This window comes from Mustelus asterias, chromosome 15, assembly GCF_964213995.1.
Source record: "Mustelus asterias chromosome 15, sMusAst1.hap1.1, whole genome shotgun sequence".
NCBI lineage: Eukaryota > Metazoa > Chordata > Chondrichthyes > Carcharhiniformes > Triakidae > Mustelus > Mustelus asterias.
In genome coordinates this window covers 42,018,328-42,037,728 of record NC_135815.1, presented here as the reverse complement: position 1 = coordinate 42,037,728, position 19,401 = coordinate 42,018,328, and the positions used below count along the sequence as shown (strand labels likewise).

Here is a 19,401-nt window from a genome sequence, read left to right as displayed (position 1 = left end):
CAATCTCGTAGAAAACAAAGTTTCCCTCTCACCGCCTGAAACATTTGCCAAGATTAAAATGATCTGTCCCAAGAATGTTGGTAACTACTCATTATCGGCCAAGATTGACACAGGAGCAAGTGCCAACATACTTCCCTTGCAAAGTCTAAAAGACATATATCCACAGACACAGAAGGCCATGGCGAAACCTACTACTGCACAGCTTTCCATATACAACGGTTCACTAATTCCATGTGCAGGAATCATAGTCCTGGAGTGCAAGTGTAATCAATCCTCCTGGTGTCACAGATATTTTATTGTGGGGACTAAAGGCCCAGGTCTACAAGCATATTGTGAGCAATATTGCCACCCCATGGAATCAGTCGGACAGCATGTGGCAGATCAACTTCAGAAACTACTCCTATTCCCTCAGTCCACAACGTAACATTGAAGTGATGTGGAGATGCTGGCATTGGACTGGGGTGGGCACAGTAAGAAGTCTCACAAGACCAGGTTAAAGTTCAACAGGTTTATTTGGAATCACGAGCTTTTGGAGGCTCACCTGATGAAGGAGCAGTACTCCGAAAGCTCGTGGTTCCAAATAAACCTGTTGGACTTTAACCTGGTGTTGCGGGACTACTTACTGTAACATTGAAGTGTCCAGAATGTTTCAAGAAAATTGACAGTTTCAAGGGAGCTGCAACTTTAAGCTTGCAGGAGAATGCAAGAGCATCAATTGATCTGGTACATTTTGCACAACGCAAATGCCAGCAACTACAAAATAATTGAGGTGAAAAATTCTACACTACAGAAACCCATGGAAAGCCCTCATTGAAGGATGGCCTAATTCAATGCAGCATGTCCACAAACATGCAAGACCATTTTGGTGTTACCAGGATGAGCTATGCATTCCCTGGGCAGTCATTTTTAAAAGCAGGCAGGTCATCATGCTGGAGAATATTTGCAATCCGATATTCTTCAACAATTTCATCACTCATACATGGGCATAGATCGGATGAAAAGATTTGCAATTTGTTGGCCGGGTATGAAGAGTGACATTGAAGTCATCGTCAAGATGTGCGAGGCATGACAAGAAAAGATGCCAAGTCATCAAAAAGAACCACTTTTTGATGACTTTTTTTGATAAAATTCCTACCCATCCTTGGTCCAAAACCGGATCCGACCTCATGTCCATGGCATTGACTTCATCATCAAACTACTTTACTAAGTACCCCATTATTTGACAATTGCCCAATATGTCACACACACACTAATATTTGCAGTGTGCCCAGAGAGATCATTAGAGATAACAGTGCAATTTATTGGTACGCCATTTCAAGCTATGTGTGAGAAGTGGAATGCCAATCATACTACTACTTCTCCTCATTACCCTAGATCTAATTGCCTAGCTGAACAAATTATTCACAAGGTGAAGTCCCCAAATCTCAAATGTCGACAGACCAAGCAAGATCTACACATTGCAATGTTACATCTGGAGAGTGATACTTTTAAGTGCACGATTAGCACCAGGGACCTGGGTTCAATTCTGGCCTCAAGTCACTGTCTGTGTGGAGTTTGCACATTCCCCCCGTGTCTGCGTGGGTTTCCTCCGGGTGCTCGGTTTCCTCCCACAGTCCAAAGATGTACGGGTTAGGTTGATTGGCCATGCTAAATTGCCCCTTAGTGTCGGGGGATTGGCAGGGTAAATATGCGGGGTTATGGGAATAGGGCCTGGGTGGGATTGTGGTCGGTGCAGACTCGATGGGCCGAATGGCCTCCTTCTGCACTGTAGGGATTCTATGAATTCCATCACTGGCAGAGCAGATGTTTGGCAAACCAGTGCACATCAATTTACCTACTCCTACCCTTTCTACTCACTCAGAAACGAGAGAGCAAATGTTAAAACAGCAAGAAATGATGAGCAGCATTCACAAAATAAATACAGGCACTGAATTGCCAGGTTAACAGTCGGGACAACAAGTCGCATTGCCATGGTGACGAGGATTATTTAGAAACCAAAGTCCTATGAAGTCATTATACACAAAGGCACAATGGTGAGGAATAACTGAGGACAGATCAGATCCATTCCAGCTTCTCAATCACCAAATTGAGACAAGATCCCAGGTGCAACCAAGAACAACACCCAAGAATAACAACCCCACAGATTCCTGTGGACAATTAAAGAAGCCTCCAGACAAGATAGGCCCATTATAAGACCTGGGTGTAGCAGTAAATTACCTCTACGCTTTAAGAGACTCATAGATTAATCTGTTCTATACACTTATGTAATGGTAACTAAACATGAATATGTATTGTGTATAATTATACTTCTTTGGAAGGGGAGTAAGTATCGTTAAAAAGGAACGGAGGATGTTGTAAACTGCAGAGACAGCAGCATGCCATTCCTGAAGAATGTCACGTGATGCAGTCAGCCTGTAAGCAGAGCACAGCACAACATTGCTCTGATGTCTTCAAGCTTTCTATCCATGTACATATGTTCTCATGTGCCTAGTCTGAATAAAACTTACAAGGTGATTACCCAATCCACCCTGTGTGATTAGTACCTTTTATATCATTAGAAAAACAAACAGTTTGGTTGTTTTTCTACATTAGAGTTTCAAACAGCAGAGTTCAAAGGTTTGTCATGCAATGCTACATCCTGCCACTGGGTGTCATGGGTTGTACTTAATAAATTACCGTGCAGTTCAATGAGCAGTGGTCTGATTAATTAACTAGCTGTTTTCTGCGAGTACATACAGGCCTCTTGTCACCAGTCAGAGTCTGTTGGGTTTACTCAATGGGCTCAACCTTTTGCCTGTGGAAGGGACAACAATACAAATCAGTGGTATTTTGGGAGGGCAGATCTTAGGTTAGTATGTTTGCTGACAACTTAATGAGAATTTAGCACTACTCCAACAGGGAGGACTACAACGAGTAATTATTCGAGTACAACTTGCATAGTGGGAATTAAACAGGAGGATAAGAATGTGCTGGAGGACTGGAACATAGTGAGGGGTGGGGTTAGCACAGGATAGAAAACAGCCAACAACATTTTCAGTGAGTTTAAATTTTTGCAGGGTGGAAAATGGGAGGACAGCCAGAAGAACATTTAAATAATTGGATCTGGAAGCGACAACGTGATAGAAAAGGGTCTTTGTGACAGAGCGGTTATAAGGTCATAAGCTCAGCTTGGGTCCAATAGGATGGCAGGTTGTAAATCTGGTTCCAGGGTTACACTGGAGGACGAACACTATGGTTTTTGTTATGTCAATGGGCTGGATAGCAGACAAGTGCCTGCTGAAAAGATAAAATTAAAATAACATATTTCTTTTAAGATTAAAAGACAGAAAGCCCTAAAGTTCTCAATATTAATCAGAAAGCAGAATTTGTAACATAAACATTTTCTTCTGGGGTGCCCATAAGGAATGCACCATTAATTCCACACCCCTTTTACCAAATAAACATTAATTCCCTCCACCAGCTACTCTCAGTGGCAGCAGTGAGTACCATTTACAAGATGCACTGCAGCAATGCGCCAAGCCTCCTTCGCAACTCCTTACAAACCTGTGACCTCTAGAAAGGGCAACAAATGCATGGGAACACCATCACCTGAAAGTTCCCCTTCAAGTCATCCATCATCCTGACTTGAAACTATATTGTCATTATTTCCTTGTTGCCTGGCCAAAGTCCTGGAACTCCCCCTGCAACAGCACTGTGGGCGCACCTACCCTGCAGCAGCACCGTGGGCACACCTACCCTGCAACAGCACTGTGGGTGCACCAACCTTCCAAAGCACTGTGGGTGCACCTACTTACCCTACAACAGCTCAAGACGCACCAGCTTGCCAAAGGCAATTAGGGATCGGCAATGAATGGCGGACTTGCCAGTAACGCTCACATCACATGGGCTAAATATTACAGTGGGAAGGGAATGCCAATGGTTCCAGTGGAGGTATTAAAATGCAGCCCCATGAATGAATAAAAGCTGAGCAAGATTCTGTTCACTATACGTAGCAAAATCAGAAATATTTATTTTTTTAAGATCACATTATTTTGCTATGTGTATTACACAGAGGAAACCATCCCAGTTTCCTTTACCACTCCCAAGTCCTGAGCTGCCACCAAATTCTCTCTACTTATTGTTATCCAGAAAGTAAAATAACTTAAAAGCCTGAGACATTGGCCAATGTACTATCAGCAAGGAAACTCTGTAATGAAACTAATGGCATTGTTAGTAATTCCAAATCCGTGAAGCACTGCTAATTCAAATCACCGACTGAAACAAACCTAATTAAATACACTCATCAGATTGCTTTCAGCTCCAGTTATTAGGACAATCAATAGCATGCGATGACAATATCGTACTTGAAATGCCAGCTATTCCCTTAAGTCAAAGAAAATGCTGGAAATACTAAGCAGATCAGGCCGAATGTGTGCAGAGGAACAGTACCCACAATATTTTGCTTTTGTATTAGTGTTTAACTCACTGCCAATTCTCTTCCAGGAATGTTCTTGTTGAATCGGTTCTGATTATGCAATCTTCCGTACCAGTATTTCTGACATGTCTTCCCTTTCCTTCAGTCGAAGAATTCCTTCCCTCCCCCACTATGGAGAACAGGGCTCTCAATCGCTGTCTATCCCATTTCCTGCACTCCCCATCTTATCCCTTCCCCTTCCTCCCAGAACAACAATAGATGTTCCCTTGTCCTCACTTTCCATTCCACCATTCTCCGTATTCAACAGATTATCCTCCTCCATTTCCTTCACTACAGCGTGACGCCACATCTTCCTCTCCCCTTCACGTTTCCTCAACAATCCCCTGATCCACTCCTCAATCACTGCCCAGCACCCTCTCCCCTTCCCACACAATCTTTCCAAGCAAGTGCAGGACATGCAACAACTTTCCTTTTACCTCCTCTTTCCTCACTGCCCAAGACACCCAACAAACTCTTTCCTGGTGAAGTTGTGATTTCGGTGTTCTTCTCCCACTTTAATGCACCGTATTCACTGCTCACCATGCCGTCTACTCTACACCAGGGAGACGAAACGCAGAGTGACCCTGAGCTTCCGGTTAGCTGTCATTTTAATTCTCTCCCTTGCTCTTACACTAACTTCTCTATCCTCAGCCTTTTGCAGTGTCCAAATGAAGCCTAATGCAAGCTCAAGGAACAGCATCTCAACTTTCAGTTAGGCACTTTACAGCAATCTGGACTTACTGAGGCAGCAGGGACATGCCCAGGCATATCCCATATACAGACAGTATTGCAGTGGTTCACCACAGTCCCATTACCATTTCCTTTAGCCTTATACCACCAACTCTTTGTCGTTTAATCTCACCCTTCTTCTATGCTATTGCAGACCTTCCCTTTATTTTTAAGCACCCTCTCCCTTCGCTTGCTTGAAACCTACTGCAATTCTCGTAGAATCGCAGATTTATAGACTCAGAGAATGGTTACAGCACAGGAGGCCATTCATGTGGCCCTCTGCAGGAGCAATTCACCTACCATCTCCCCGTTATTTCCCCTGTCGCACCACACATTTTTCCTTTAGCTAGGGATCCAATTCCCTTTTGAATGTCTGGATTGAACCTGCCTCCATCACACTCACAGGCAGTGCATTCCGGTCCCAGAGGAAGGTCACTGGGCTGAAATGTTAACTCCACTTCTCCCTCCCCAGATGCCGCCCGACCTACTGAGTATTTCCAACACTTTGTTCTTTTAAATTACTTTGTGTCAGCAAAGAAAAAAAAACTGTATTCTCACCAGGAGCATCATAGTTCAGGACTTCCTGGAAGGACACGGACATAACAGGATGTTTGAGCTTCTCCCTGAAGTCTGTGATGGTCTGGTAGGCCAGAAACACTGCCACGGACATCAGGAGCAGATAGATAAAGATAAGAATCACAGCAAAAGTGTTCTTCAGACATGCTTTTCCAAAGACGGAAGGAAGACTTGAGGAGCCAAGTTCATCATCTGGAACAGGGGGAAATAGTAATTTAAATACAAATTCTTTCCCTATTTTAAGGCCTTGCAGCAAACTCTATGTTGTTCAGGGTTAACACTGGCACAAGAAAGTAACAAAATTATTCGTACCTCAGTGGCTACTGTATTGAGAAATACTTTGGTTCAGATCTTGCAGTCAGTGATGAGGCAAAGCTGCTCACCACGAAGGCCTAAATTAGATTAGAGGCAGTTGATCCCAGAAAGAATGTGCAGGCTGTGCAGAGTATGGAAAAAATCCCTCCAACCCTCACACGCTTCCCATTCCCTATGTCCCATCCATGTCAACCCCATGGCCCCATACTTAGTTCCCCTCTACCCATTCACCATGGGCCCATACCCCCATGCCAACATATGCCCCCATCCACCATCCTTTGCCCTTACTCCCTCCATGTCAATTCAGTTAGTATCCTTGGACAGTTCCTTGACAGCTTTTACACTTCCTGGATAGTTTTGACAGGTTTAATAGCTGGACAATTCTAATGAGTTTGTGCATAAACAGTACATAATCATGTTCACGTTTAAAAATCCCAAAGGCTGCCTTATATCTTCCAAAGGGAGTCTTACCTCTCCAAAACAATACCATACCCTTTTGGGTGCCCCGGGACCTGATCCAAAGGGATACTTTGGCTATCCAAACAGATCCATCAAGTTCAGATCTCCTCTTACCAGTTCTAATCCACACACTCCAAGTTCTTAAAAAATCCAGTTTCAGTGGAGGCAGCTAGTGATTTAAAGGTCAGCTATATCCACATGCACAACCCCGATCCAATTTCAATCACATCCCCGTGAAGTTAGGAAATACCAGGTTCGGGGACCGGCATTAGAAAGTTTGGCCAGTTCAGGGATTTTATCATCTGAAGTCCATTGGGATTTTCCTTGCCCTTATGAGAGTAGTCACAGATTGAAAACTAGAGGGGTAGACAGGTCATTGCTTAATATAATCTAGATGGATCTGGCTGTGCACCTGATGCGTAAACATTTAACATTCTCCGATGTAAAGGGGCAGCTGCAGGAATGGTAAGAGGAGAATGTCAGGAGTGGTGGCAATGTTGGGGACAAGGAGATTTTTAAAAATTCTTTCATGGGATGGGAGATTTCATCCATTAGGATCAGGAGCAATTCAACGTGGAGCTTAAGAGAGGAAATAAAAGAGGTTTAGTGCAGAAAGTTGCATGCAGACTTTGGACAGCAGTGGACAACAAAGACTTTGAAGGAGAGATGGAAAGGTGGTTGACGAAAAGTCAGATGATCAAAAGGAAAAGAAAATGTCGGAAGAGAAAGAGAATTTCAGGTGGGATAACAAGCTGATAATGAATTACTTTTTTCCAATACACGTATTTATTTTGCAACTGCCCTCCGTGGATACTTTATGGTAAATTAGTATCTTTCAACTGCTGGGGTCTTGTTTTTAGATGGATAAGCAAATGTTTTCACGTTGCAGGAACAAAGTACAAGGTGACGCATTCTCCTAAACTATAATATTGAGCACTGAACCAAACGTTTATCTGAAGGACACAAAAGAAGACAAAATAAGAATAAAGACAGCATTGGAGCCCACTTTAAAAAAACATCTATTTACTAAATTGTTAGTCAAGCTGTATTTCCGAGATAGGTATTGACTAATATTACTGTTGTGCTAACGATGTTCTTGTAGAATAATAGAATCCCGACAGTGAAGAAAGAGGCCATTCGGCCCATCGAGTCTGCGCTATTGACAAGGTATCTATGGAAATGACTGACAGCGTTCAACAGCTAAAGACAAACCAGTCAAGGTTAATTGCTTGGATAAAAGACCATCATTTTTAAGATAACTCTCCAGACAAGTTAACCAAATTTTAATTGGAATATGCAATTCTTATTTGAATTGTTGGCAGTTGAGGGAGAAGTCGCAGGACAAGCCAAGGTGTGTGTGTGTTTTAAGCATATAATTTTTAGTAAAACAGGATTAGCAGTTCAGGAAAAGTGAAAGCTCTTGCCAACTCTCTCTCTCCACCCGACTAAAAGCTCAGATGGACCCTTTCTACTAATTTGAGCTTTTCTCCATTCCGCAGTAGATTCAAGCCTGATAACACTGATAACAATCCCACCCAGGCCCTATTCCCATAACCCCACGTCTTTACGCCGCTAGTCCCCCTGACACCAAGGTGCAATTTAGCATGGCCAATCAACCTAACCCGCACATCTTTGGACTGTGGGAGGAAACTGGAGCACCCGGAGGAAACCCGTGCAGACACGGGGAGAAAGTGCAAACTCCACACAGTCACCCAAGGCCGGAATTGAACCCAGGTCCCTGGCGCTGTGAGAGGTAGCAGTGCTAAACACCTCAGCCCTGGAAGCAAAGCCACTGGATTCTAGCTGCAGCCAGTGAAGGCCAAGCTACAAATGCGAATTTCTTTAATTTTTACCAACTCCAATTTGCCCAAATCCATCTTCTGTGGATCTTAGTGTGTATTATTATTTTACTTCGATCAGTTTGAGCAGAAATTAGCTTCCTTCTTCGTTAAATTCAAGCAAACCTGATGACTGGTTCAATATGAACGCAGCATGTAAACAAAAACAAAAAATGCAGGAAAGTCTCAGCAGGTCAGACAGCATCTTTGGAGAGAGAACAGAGCCAATGTTTTGAGTCAGGTTCACCCTTCATCAGAGCGCTGACAAAGAGTCATCTGGACTTGAAACATTGGCTCTATTCTCTCTCCACAGATGCTGTCAGACCTGCTGAGATTTTCCAGCATTTTCTGTTTTTGTTTCAGATTCCAGCATCTGCAGCATTTTGCTTTCATCACAGCATATAAACAGTTAGGTTTACACTCACTTGACAAGGATATGCAAAGGTTATCCAAAGCAGTCGCAAAATGTAAGCCAGATAACATTCCCACATCTAGCCACTACTGCAGAGATTTGAAACTAGAAAATGCCAACAATCAACATCCCAGGGAAAAAGTAACTACAGAACGGTGGAAAGAAGGCTCAATTTACCCAAACAATTTTACAGATCACTTCCTTTAACCAACAAAAACAGAGACAATGCAACAATTATACTGGGAGCCCTGTGGATTATGGATCTGGAGACCCAAATGGCCAGTTTGTGTGCTGTAAATATGTAATTCTATAAAGGCCCCGGGTTTAATTCTTCACCTGTCTTGATCACATAAGTATTAGTGCTGGCATTCTTGGCTTAAAGTCCGAGGGTTCAAAATCCAACTTCAGGGACTTGAGCAAATAATTCAGACTGACACTCCAGTGCTGGAGCATCCGCAAGTCTGAGCGCATTGTGGATAGCACATTTAGGGAGGTAGTCACACCACAGCTGAAGGGACTTGAGGAAGGAAGGGAATGGGTGAACATCAGGCAGTCCAAGAGATGTAGGCAGGTAGTTCAGGAGTCCCCTGGGGTCTCACTCGCAAATCGATATTCCATTTTGGAGGCTGATGAGGGCACTGGTTCCAACAGGGAGTGCAGACAGAGCCAAACCTCTGGCACATAAGCAGCTTGTCTGTACAGAAGGCCGGGGTGGGGTGGGGGGAGGCAGCCGGGGGGGGGGGGGGGGGGGGGGGCGGCTAACATCCTTGCGGGATGTTTTGCTAGTGCTGTTGGGAGGAGTTTGAAGTAGTTTTGCAGGGGGAGAGGACACAGAATGTTAGCAGAATAAGGGGCACGGAATCATACAGCAAAACAAACAAGTCAGAGGGAGTGCAGCTGTATTAAGTTTCAAGGGAGTAAGGCCAGGCTGGATGGCCTCTAATGCCAGGAGTATTGCAGGTAAAACGGATGAGTTGAGGGCAATGATTGACATGTGGAAGTGTGATATAGTAGCCATCACAGAGACATGGTTGAAGGGAAGAAACAATTGGCAACTCACCATTCCGGGATAGAATCTTCAGGTGAGACAGGGGAGGAGGTAAAAGAGGAGGAGCATTGCATTATTAGTTAAGGAGTTAGTTACTGCAGTAAGGAGAGATGATTCTTGGAGGGGGCATCAAATGAAGCTTTCTGGGTAGAGCTTAGGAATAAAAAAGGGGCAGCCACATTGTTAGGTGTTCATTATAGACCCCCAGATAGTCAGAGGGATATTGAGGAGCAAATATGTGCTCAGTTTGTGGAAATGCGTAAGACCAATAACAAGAGGGTTATTATATGAGGTGATTTCAACTTTCCCAACATTAACTGGGGTATACATAGTGTTAAGAGCTTGGATGGAGTAGATTTCTTGAAATGTGTACAGGAGAACTTTTCAAATCAATGTGTGGAGGGTCCAACAAGAGAGAGAGCTGTGCTGGATCTGATTCTGGGGAATGAAGCCAGGTAGGTGGTTGAGGTGGTGGTGGGGAGCATTTTAGTGATAGTGATCACAACATGGTACATTTTAAGCTTGTTATGGACAAGGAAATAGACAAGCTGTAAAAAAAATGTTGGATTGGGGGAGAGCGGATTTTAGTAAAATAAGACAGGATCTGGCCAAGATAGACTGGGAACAACTGTGAATGGGAAAATCTACAGAAGAGCAGTGGGGGGGCATTCAAAAAGGAAATGAGGAAGGTGCAAGCCCAGCATGTTCCCTCTCGGGTGATAGGTAGGTATAACAAGCCCAGAGAACCATGGATGAGCAGAAATATTCAGGTTACAATGAGAAGGAAAAGGTTTTTAAAAAGTACAGGTGAGCAAATCAGTGGAAGGTTTAGTGAGGTACAGAAAGTGGAGGGTGGAGCTTAAGAAAGCAATTAGGAATGCAAAGAGGGGATATGAGAAAGCTCTAGCTGATAAAAGTAGGGAAAATCCCAAGATATTCGATAAGTATATCAATGGGAAGAGGTTAACCAGGGAAAGAGTAGGACCCATTAGGGACGAAGGGGGCAGTCTGTGGGTGGAACCAGTGGACATTAGTAGAGTGTTGAATGAATACTTTGCATCCGTCTTCACCAAAGAGAATGAGGATGGTGATATGGAATTCAGGGAGAGGGACTGTGAGGTTCTTGAGCAAATTGACATAGGGAAGGACAAGGCTGCTTTAGTAACTGGAAGCCAGTGTCATACCACAATGATCTGTGTTGGGCCCCCTATTATTTGTCATTTATATAAATGACATTGATGACTATGGGGGGGGGGGGGGGGAGGTAGGATTAGTAAGTCTGCAGATGACATAAAGATTGGACAGGTGGTTAACAGTGAGGCGGAGTGTCTTGGGCTACAAGAAGATATAGATGGAATGGTCAAATGGGTAGATAAGTGGCAGATGGAATTTAACCCGGAAAGGTGTGAGGTGATACACTTTGGAAGGAGTAATTTGACAAGAAAGTATTCAATGAATGGTATAACATGAGGAAGTTCTATGGGACAAAGGGACCTTGGTGCGTTTGTCCACAGATCTCAGAAAGTGGAAAGGCATGTTAATAGGGTGGTGAAAAAGGCACATGGGGTACTTGCCTTTATCAATCGAGGCATAGGTTACAAAAGTAGGGAGTCATGTTGGAGTTGTATAGAACTTTGGTGAGGCCACAGCTAGAGTACTGTGTGCAGTTCTGGTCGCCACATTATAGGAAGGATGTGATTGCACTGGAGGGGGTGCAGAGGAGATTCACCAGGATGCTGCCCGGGATGGAAGTTATGAAGTGAGGTTGGATAGACTTGGGTAGTTTTCATTGGAGCAGAGAAGACTGAGGGGCGACCTGATCGAGATGGACAAGATTATGAGAGACATGGACAGAGTGGATAAGGAGCAGCTTATTCCCCTTAGTTGAAGGGTCAGTCACGAGGGGACATAGATTCAAGGTGAGGAGCAGGAGATTTGGGGGGGGGGGGGGGATATGAGGAGAAACTTTTTTACTGAGATGGTCTGGAATACGCTACCTGGGAGGGTGGTGGAGGTGGGTTGCCTCACATCCTTTAAAAAGTATCTGAATGAGCACTTGGCACATCATAACATTCAGGGCTATGGGCCAAGTGCTGGCAGATGGAATTGGGTGGGAGTTCAGGTGTTTCTAATGTGTTGGTGCAGACTCGATGGGCCGAAGGGCCTCTTCTGCTCTGTATGATTCTATGATTCCAAATTAAAACAAGTACAAAAACAGTTTAAAAGCCATTTCATTCGCAACCATACAACTGTGGAACAGTAGAAGATCAGGGGCTGGATAATACACTGGACTCCCTGTACCCCAGCGTAAATTTCAGGGGTGAATCTACCTGTTGGACTTACTCCTCCAACTTTTATTTGTCCGATAATGACTCTTTCATTAGAATGAGATGGGACTTCTATCCGTCTCCAGGAAGAAGTCTCACCTCATACAGCTGGAGGCCAGTAGCTGTGCGCCACACCAGGATCAGTGGCCATTGTCGGTATTACAGGAGCCCCAGGAGGAAAAGGAATCATGGGTGCCCCAAAACCCAGGTATGTCTGTGATCTCGCCAGGGCCGGGTTGTCAGGCCCTAATAAGGAGTGGGGGGGGGGGCATGTTGGATGAGGTAGGATGGGCCTGGGGAGGCAAAACTGTTTGGGGGTTGACATTAGATCGACACAGGAAACCAAGGAAGGAGGCACGCCCCCCACTCCCGCATCCCCCCCACCCCAAAATCTGCAGCTACACTTTAGGCACAAGCCTCTCCTGCTGCCACTTATTAAAGCAGAGCGACAGCGGGATCAGGCCCTTAATTGGGTTTTTCCTCAAGGGCCTCAATTGCTTCATGGACCTGATACTACCCCTGCCTCCCGCAAAGTCATACGTGTGAGCCAGCAGTGGGCATCCTATCAATGCCACAGATAAAACCCAGCCCCGGGTGATTGTTTGCCGGGTGGAACGGAATAGTGAGAACTCTTTCGCAATGCTTACCTTGTATCACTGTTCCATTTACATTGTCTTGATCAGCACCAGTCTCCTCCCCGAGTTCGGAATTGTAAGTTCTTTCCTCTGTTCCAACATCAGCGAGCTGCAGAGAGAAGTAACATGTTATAAAACAGAGGTTTCAAAAACTGGTCAGGAGTGATTGGGCCACCCAGTGTTCAGGGCATTGCAGAGGTCCGGATACCTCAACAGCACACCAAAAGCTTCAAAGATGGTACTAATTAAAATCAGCGAGTGTTAAGTCAGGATATTGGAATTAATTGTTCTGCACAGTGATCGAGTAAGAATAGATCCAGTTCAGGGTACAGGGAGTTTGGCATAATCAGTCCCCTCAAGAGAATTTTGCAAAGCTTATTATGCACGTCAGTAAAAAGTGGGAAGAGAAATAGCAGCATATACAATGGGTTTGCAGGTAGGAGGGGGCTTGTAAAATTGCCCAGAAAGCCTTTCAACCGCTCTCCTTCCCACAGTTTTACGGTGGGAGGATGAGGCCAAAGCCCTTGGCCCAATTGAGGCCCTTAAATGCACAATTAATGGCCACTTTTCAGGCTGGCAGGAGGAACTCAGAAGCGGGGTGGGGCGGTGTTGGAGGGAAGCCCGGAAGGTCGCCTTGCTGAGGTCTGAAACTTTCAGTTGCTCGTCCCCACCCCAAACTTATCCATCAAGACCCACACCCCTTCAGGCCTCACTTCCCCTCTCCACTGCGAGAGCCCACCCTTCCTGGATTCAGGACTTAGAATCTGGGGACCACTTGTGGTCCCAGTCCTGGCCACTGCGCTATTGCTGCGATGACTGATTGGCCGGCTGCTCTGTGAGGCAGGACTTTGGCCTGAGTGAGGGGTGGAAATCCCAACTCCAATCAACTCGACGCTCATTGCTGTATTAAATGGCTGTGGGGCAGCCAGTATTTGCCGGAATGCATTTCTCACTGATTCTTCAGGTGGCAGAGTGAGAAGACTCACCATCCCAAAAATCTTACCCCAAATCGATTTGAAATTGGCGACAGCAACAGGGTAGAACCCAATTATGACACAGTTTACATCCTGTCTTTTCTCTTCAGTTGCTGACAGGCCGGCTATATATTTCTATCAATATTCCAGCTGAGGTCAAACTCAAGGTTTGTTTATTTCTGTGTTCAAAGCCCCTATTTACACAACCAAGCACCCATATTCGTTTTTAAACACCTCATCAACTTAGCTGTCTTCCTCTTCTTGAGTTGACTGCTCGAAAGCAGGTTCAACATACAGCACTACGACCTCCACCTTGGGTCCCAAATCCACCCCAGCCAGAATGATGCCAATCTGATCTATACTGGTTGTCCAATCACTGACCCTGACCACCAGTGCCCCCGCTGCCAAGTTGCTGTGGCAACATCCACTTTTACATGCATGTTGTAGCCAGGAACTATGGTAGAGGCTCCAATTTCTCTCCATCACATGGCTGACCAGGAATCTCTCCCACTCTCACCACTGGGAGTATTTACAAGTTGATATCAACCTCTCTGGCCAACCTATGAACACACTTTCCTTAGCCATTGAGTTCTGGAATGTCCTGAGCTTCTGACTCAGAGGTAGGGACACGACACACTATATCGCAAGACTTCCCAAATTGGTCCGCCACCTTTTAAACATACAGAAAAGAAATCAGGGCACAAATTGGCCATTTGTGTCCTTGAGCCTGTTCCACTATTCAAGAAGATCGCGGCTGTAACTCCATTTTCCTGCCTGCCCCCATAACCTTTAATTCCTTTGAGGATCAAAAATCAATGTGGTACAAGGCCAAAGGCAAAAGATTATAAAGAAAGGGCGCACAAAGGCACTGTTGCTGCAATGGTTGAGATGACCTGGTCACTCACTCAGAAGCCACACACGGAGGGCTTGTGGCAGATTTACCACCAAGACAGACAGGGAAACTAAGCAATTGGTATTATTGTGGGTATATACTATTGCTTGGTGGTTTAATAAAGGTGTACCACATTGGGCGGTACAGTGACACAGTGGTTAGCATTGCTGCCTCACAGCGCCAGGGACCCGGGTTCAATTCTGGTCTCGGGTGATCGTCTGTGTGGAGTTTGTGCTCTGGTTTCCTCCCACAGTCCAAAGATGTGTGGGTTAGGTTGATTGGCCACGCTAAATTGCCCCTTAGTGTCAGGAGGGATTAGGACTGTAAATATGTGGGGTAAGGGGGAGGGAGCCTGGGTGGTATTGTTGTCAGTGCAGGGGCCAAATTGCCTCTTTTTGCACTGTAGATTCTTTGATTAAGGGAACGATATCCAAGTTGTGGAGTTCTATTGATGCCCAGAGTAAAGGCTAGAACTTTTAGGCATAGGATCTTACACTTTGATTCCAATTCAATCTGAATTAAATATATTTAAAATCTGTAACCCAATTACACTCAGCTGAGGCTCCAGCCCTGTTCTCTGACTAAGAGATGAAACAAATACCAATTACTTCCACAACCAATTTGATCTTTACAGTTGCTAAGTAATATGAATCATTTAACTACGAGCATCCTGAAAGAGTGGTAGTTACTTTACTTGTGATTCAAATTAAAGCCTTTAAATCCAATTTTTTCCCTTTTTCATGACCTTTAAATTAGTAATTCTCTGGAAAAATGAAATCTATTCAAGTCCCTGCCTGAGAATGGCCAAACCTCAGTTCATTGCTGCACCCTCTTTAGAGCTCAAACAGGCCACTGTGCAGAATGTTAGGCAGTGACCATGCATTTATTAATAGGCAAAGCCAGGGGTTGTAAGACTGCAAGACACTTCATTTAAACTGCTACCTTCATCTCCTAGTCTGAGAGTGCACGGTTGACACTGGAGAAAATGCATCAATCTCTTGGCTAGGGATGGTGGCCAACACAGGGGCATGCAACAATGTTGCATGCAACAACGCAGGCAGCAGGTGTGCAGTTCTTGTAGCACAGACTCTCCAAGAGATGTGTTTTAGACTCACCTATTTTCTTCACCCTTTGCACAACTTCCAACTATTTCTCTGCAATCGCCTGGATAACAGCACATGCAACTCTAAATCTGCAAGCCCCATGGGTATCGGAAAGGATCGGATACCTTTGCCTCAAGAAGGGGTGGTCCAACTTCCAACAATGTTTCTTGTAAGTTCCTTGATGCCAAATACTATTCTCCAAGATAAACATGGTAAGCAACATGTTCTGAGGCAGACTGTCCATTAGTTGCCCTGCTTAAAATCCGGAGATCAATTAGTCCAAATGAAGGAAATTCTGCAGTTTATAATAAATTTCCAGTTCTAAATCATAAATATTGAACTTACGGACAGTTTGAGTGTGCTATATTTTATGCTTTATAAATTGTCACCAGCATCCTTCCAGCTGTGTAAGACAGGGGACATGCAGCAAATCAAATCCTTTGGGATGGGGGCTGAAATTATCCAGTCTCTCTCATCCAACTACTGCTGCCAGCAAGAACGCTCAGCCAAATCTCCATTCACTGCAGCAGGACCAGAGAATCCCACCCGCAGGTGAGGTCGGAGAATTCCAGCCGGGGCTCTTCATATGGTGTTGGGTCACTGTCTGTGTGGAGTTTGAACGTTTTCCCTGTATCTGCGTGGGTTTCCTCCCACATTCCAAAGATATGTGGGTTAGGTTGATTGGCCATCCTAAATTGACCCTAGTTTCAGGGGGGGGATAAACAGAGTAAATATGTGGGGTTACGGGGATAAGATGGGATTGCTGTTGGTGCAGACTCGATGGGCCGAATGGCCTCCTTCTGTACTGTAGGGATTCTATGATTCTACTTTTGCAGATGGCTCTAAAGACCACGCCATGGGGAAGGTTCTGCCACTAGTGCTGCATATGAAGTAATTTGTACAAGAAGGGAGATGATTTCACACATAGCTTGACAGAGAAGAATCAATTTTAGTTTAAGTGTCCATTTATATAAATAGTGTGGTAAAGGGAGCAATGAACTTAGATCAGGTTACTTGTGTTGAAGTGCATTTCATGATCCTAGTACGCTCCAAAGCACACCACAGCTAATGAAGTAGTTCTGAAGGGCAACCACTGTTGCAATGTCGGGAAATGCTACAACCAATTTAAACATTCATCAATTCAGGTGAACAACCTGTGAGAAAGCAATGTGTTTAGTTTTGTTTATTTATTAGCGTCACACGTAGGCTTACATTAACAATGCAATTAAGTTACTGTGAAAATCCCCTTGTGCTTGATGCCAGGTTCAAACACTGAATTGAAGCTTCAGCATAAACATGCATAAATTAAATGTGCATCACATTCACTTTTGGTGTTATAAAATAATAAATAATATTTTTCACGCCGAAAGAATAACTTTAGGTAAAGAGCTTGGAAATAAAAAGTTCATATGAATAAAATATTTTTTAGCATTGGAAACACCCAGAACTGGAATTAAATTTGTTGCAGGGTGTTAACAAACCTGACTTCCTTTACAAATGAGTGCAAGTGAGCCAGTGATAACATGCAATTGCTGAATTATCCATCTAGAACTCAACCCATAAATTTCAGAAATCATCATCCTAAGTCTGACTTGAACACAATTTACATATTTCTATTCACTGAATTTCCTATTTATTTAATTAACATTTTTGGGAAGGGGCACGGAGGGTGTGTATAAAGGAAACAGCCAGAGAGGGAATACATGTCCATTGTGCCAGTCTTACTCTATATAATTGCATTGACATGATTCAGAATTTTCTGTAAGGGCATTCAAATATGTACCTAAAATACAGTCTCTAAGTCACAATAATTTTCCCCAATCATTCTTTCTGAACAGGTGCAGAACATTTTGCACGGGGAAAGGGAGGTTGTGGTCCACATTGGAACCATGATATAGATAGGAAAAGAGTTGAGGTCCTGCAGACACTGTTTCAGGAGCTGGGAAGGAGGTTAAATATCGGGACCTCACAGAGGGTGAGCATCGGAGCTGTAAAAAGAGCCAGGTTCATGCAGGAGGGAGGCCTTCCGATTCCTATGCACTAGTGCCAGTATGGGGGCAGGAAGGGCCTGTACAAGATGGATGGGTTACATATGAACAGGACAGCTGGAGGCACAGTAGTTAGCACTGCTGCCTCACAGCGCCAGGGACCCGGGTTCGATTCTCCACTTGAGCCACTGTCTGTGTGGAGTTTGCACGTTCTCCCAGTGTCTGGGTGCTCTAGTTTCCTCCCACAGTCCTTAAGATGTGCTGGTTAGGTGCATCGGCCATGCTAACTTCTCTCAGTGTGCCCGAACAGGTGACGAGGGGATTTTCACAGTAACTTCATTGCAGTGTTAATGTAAGCCTACTTATGACATTAATAAACGTTAAACCTAAACTTTTTCACCAGAAGGTTAACAGGTGCCAGGGAAAGGGTTGAACCTAATTTGGCAGGGAGTGGAGCACCAGGAGAGGAGATACGAGGCATGAAGGACTGGAAAAGACAGATAGCAGAATATATAGTTTTGTGGGTCAACCCACAGCACATTGACTGCAGCAATTCAAGAAGGTAACTCACCACCAACTTCTCAAGGGCAACTAGGGATGGGCAATAAATGCTGGCCAGCCAACAACGCCCATATCCCATGAATGAATAAAAATAAAGTTAAGAAATAGGAGAGCTCAAGCAGGGGAGGACTGTGAAGCACACTAAGGTGGTTTTAAAGTGCTTACACATGTAGGCCCAGAGCTGAATAAATATGGTTAGTGAACTGCAGACACAAGTAGCCATGTAAGATGATTACACAGTGGCGAAAACAAAACTGACTCAAACAAGGGGAGGAATGTGCACTTAATAATCCTGTCTACAAGAGAGGGGAAGTTTGCTCGGAGATACAGTTACTGCACTAGAAACGTAGGGATGATGTACTTGAGAGTTTGAAGGCAGAATCTATTTGATTGTAATTAAGGAAAAGAGGAGTTAGGGCACTGCTGGGTGTATGATATAGGGCAGAAATAGTGAGAAGGTGAAGAACCCCATCAAACCCCCAAGGCCCCCACAAAGTGAATCTACTTCGGCAGCTGGTGCTGGCTCTCTCAGGTCCCCTGTTTTGATGCACTCTTTGATGAAGTTAAGGAGTTATCCTTGGCCTTGTGCCACTTGAAGAGGAGAGGGCAGCTGCATGTTGCTGGGAGTTGCTCCGGAGGGGTGTCCTGTTGACCGCTGCAGGAAGTTGTGCAGCCTGTTCCTGCAGCGCAGGAACAGGCTGCACAACAAGGGTTATTCACCCTAAACCACCGGCCGGTGAAAGCAGCTCCAAATCCCCAGCCCCAAGACACGCGAAAATGTCAGCGCTGCTAAAGTATGCGATACACATAAAACTGGATAGTCTTTAAACTATTCTTTCAGACTGGGTTTAGATCCTTTCGGAAACTAATTTCAACTCAGTGAAAAGTTAAGGGTTCCCGCCTGGAAAAGGCTGGTCCCAATAAACCCCCACCCCGGCTCAAGCCTTTACCTCTCGGTAAGAGCCGGCGACATCCCTCCTTATCATCGCTGCAGCCATCCGGTTAAACCAGCAAGCACGCACAGTGACAGCAAGCCGGCCTCTCACTGAGGAAACACACCGCGCACAACATCCTTCACAACAACTCTCCCC

At 44.7% G+C, this 19,401-nt stretch overlaps 1 protein-coding gene across 1 annotated transcript in view; it reads right to left on the bottom strand.

The window, feature by feature from the left end:
- The window catches only part of pacc1 (proton activated chloride channel 1), a 37,688-nt gene extending 18,287 nt beyond the window's left edge, over positions 1-19,401 (bottom strand). Inside the window, exons 1-3 of the mRNA XM_078229824.1 lie at positions 19,261-19,401; positions 12,805-12,901; positions 5,741-5,950 (exon numbers count right to left, since the gene is read on the bottom strand). Of these exons, the coding sequence (XP_078085950.1) occupies positions 5,741-5,950; positions 12,805-12,901; positions 19,261-19,308 (355 nt within the window). The 5' untranslated portion in view covers positions 19,309-19,401. The remainder of the gene's footprint in view (positions 1-5,740; positions 5,951-12,804; positions 12,902-19,260) is intronic.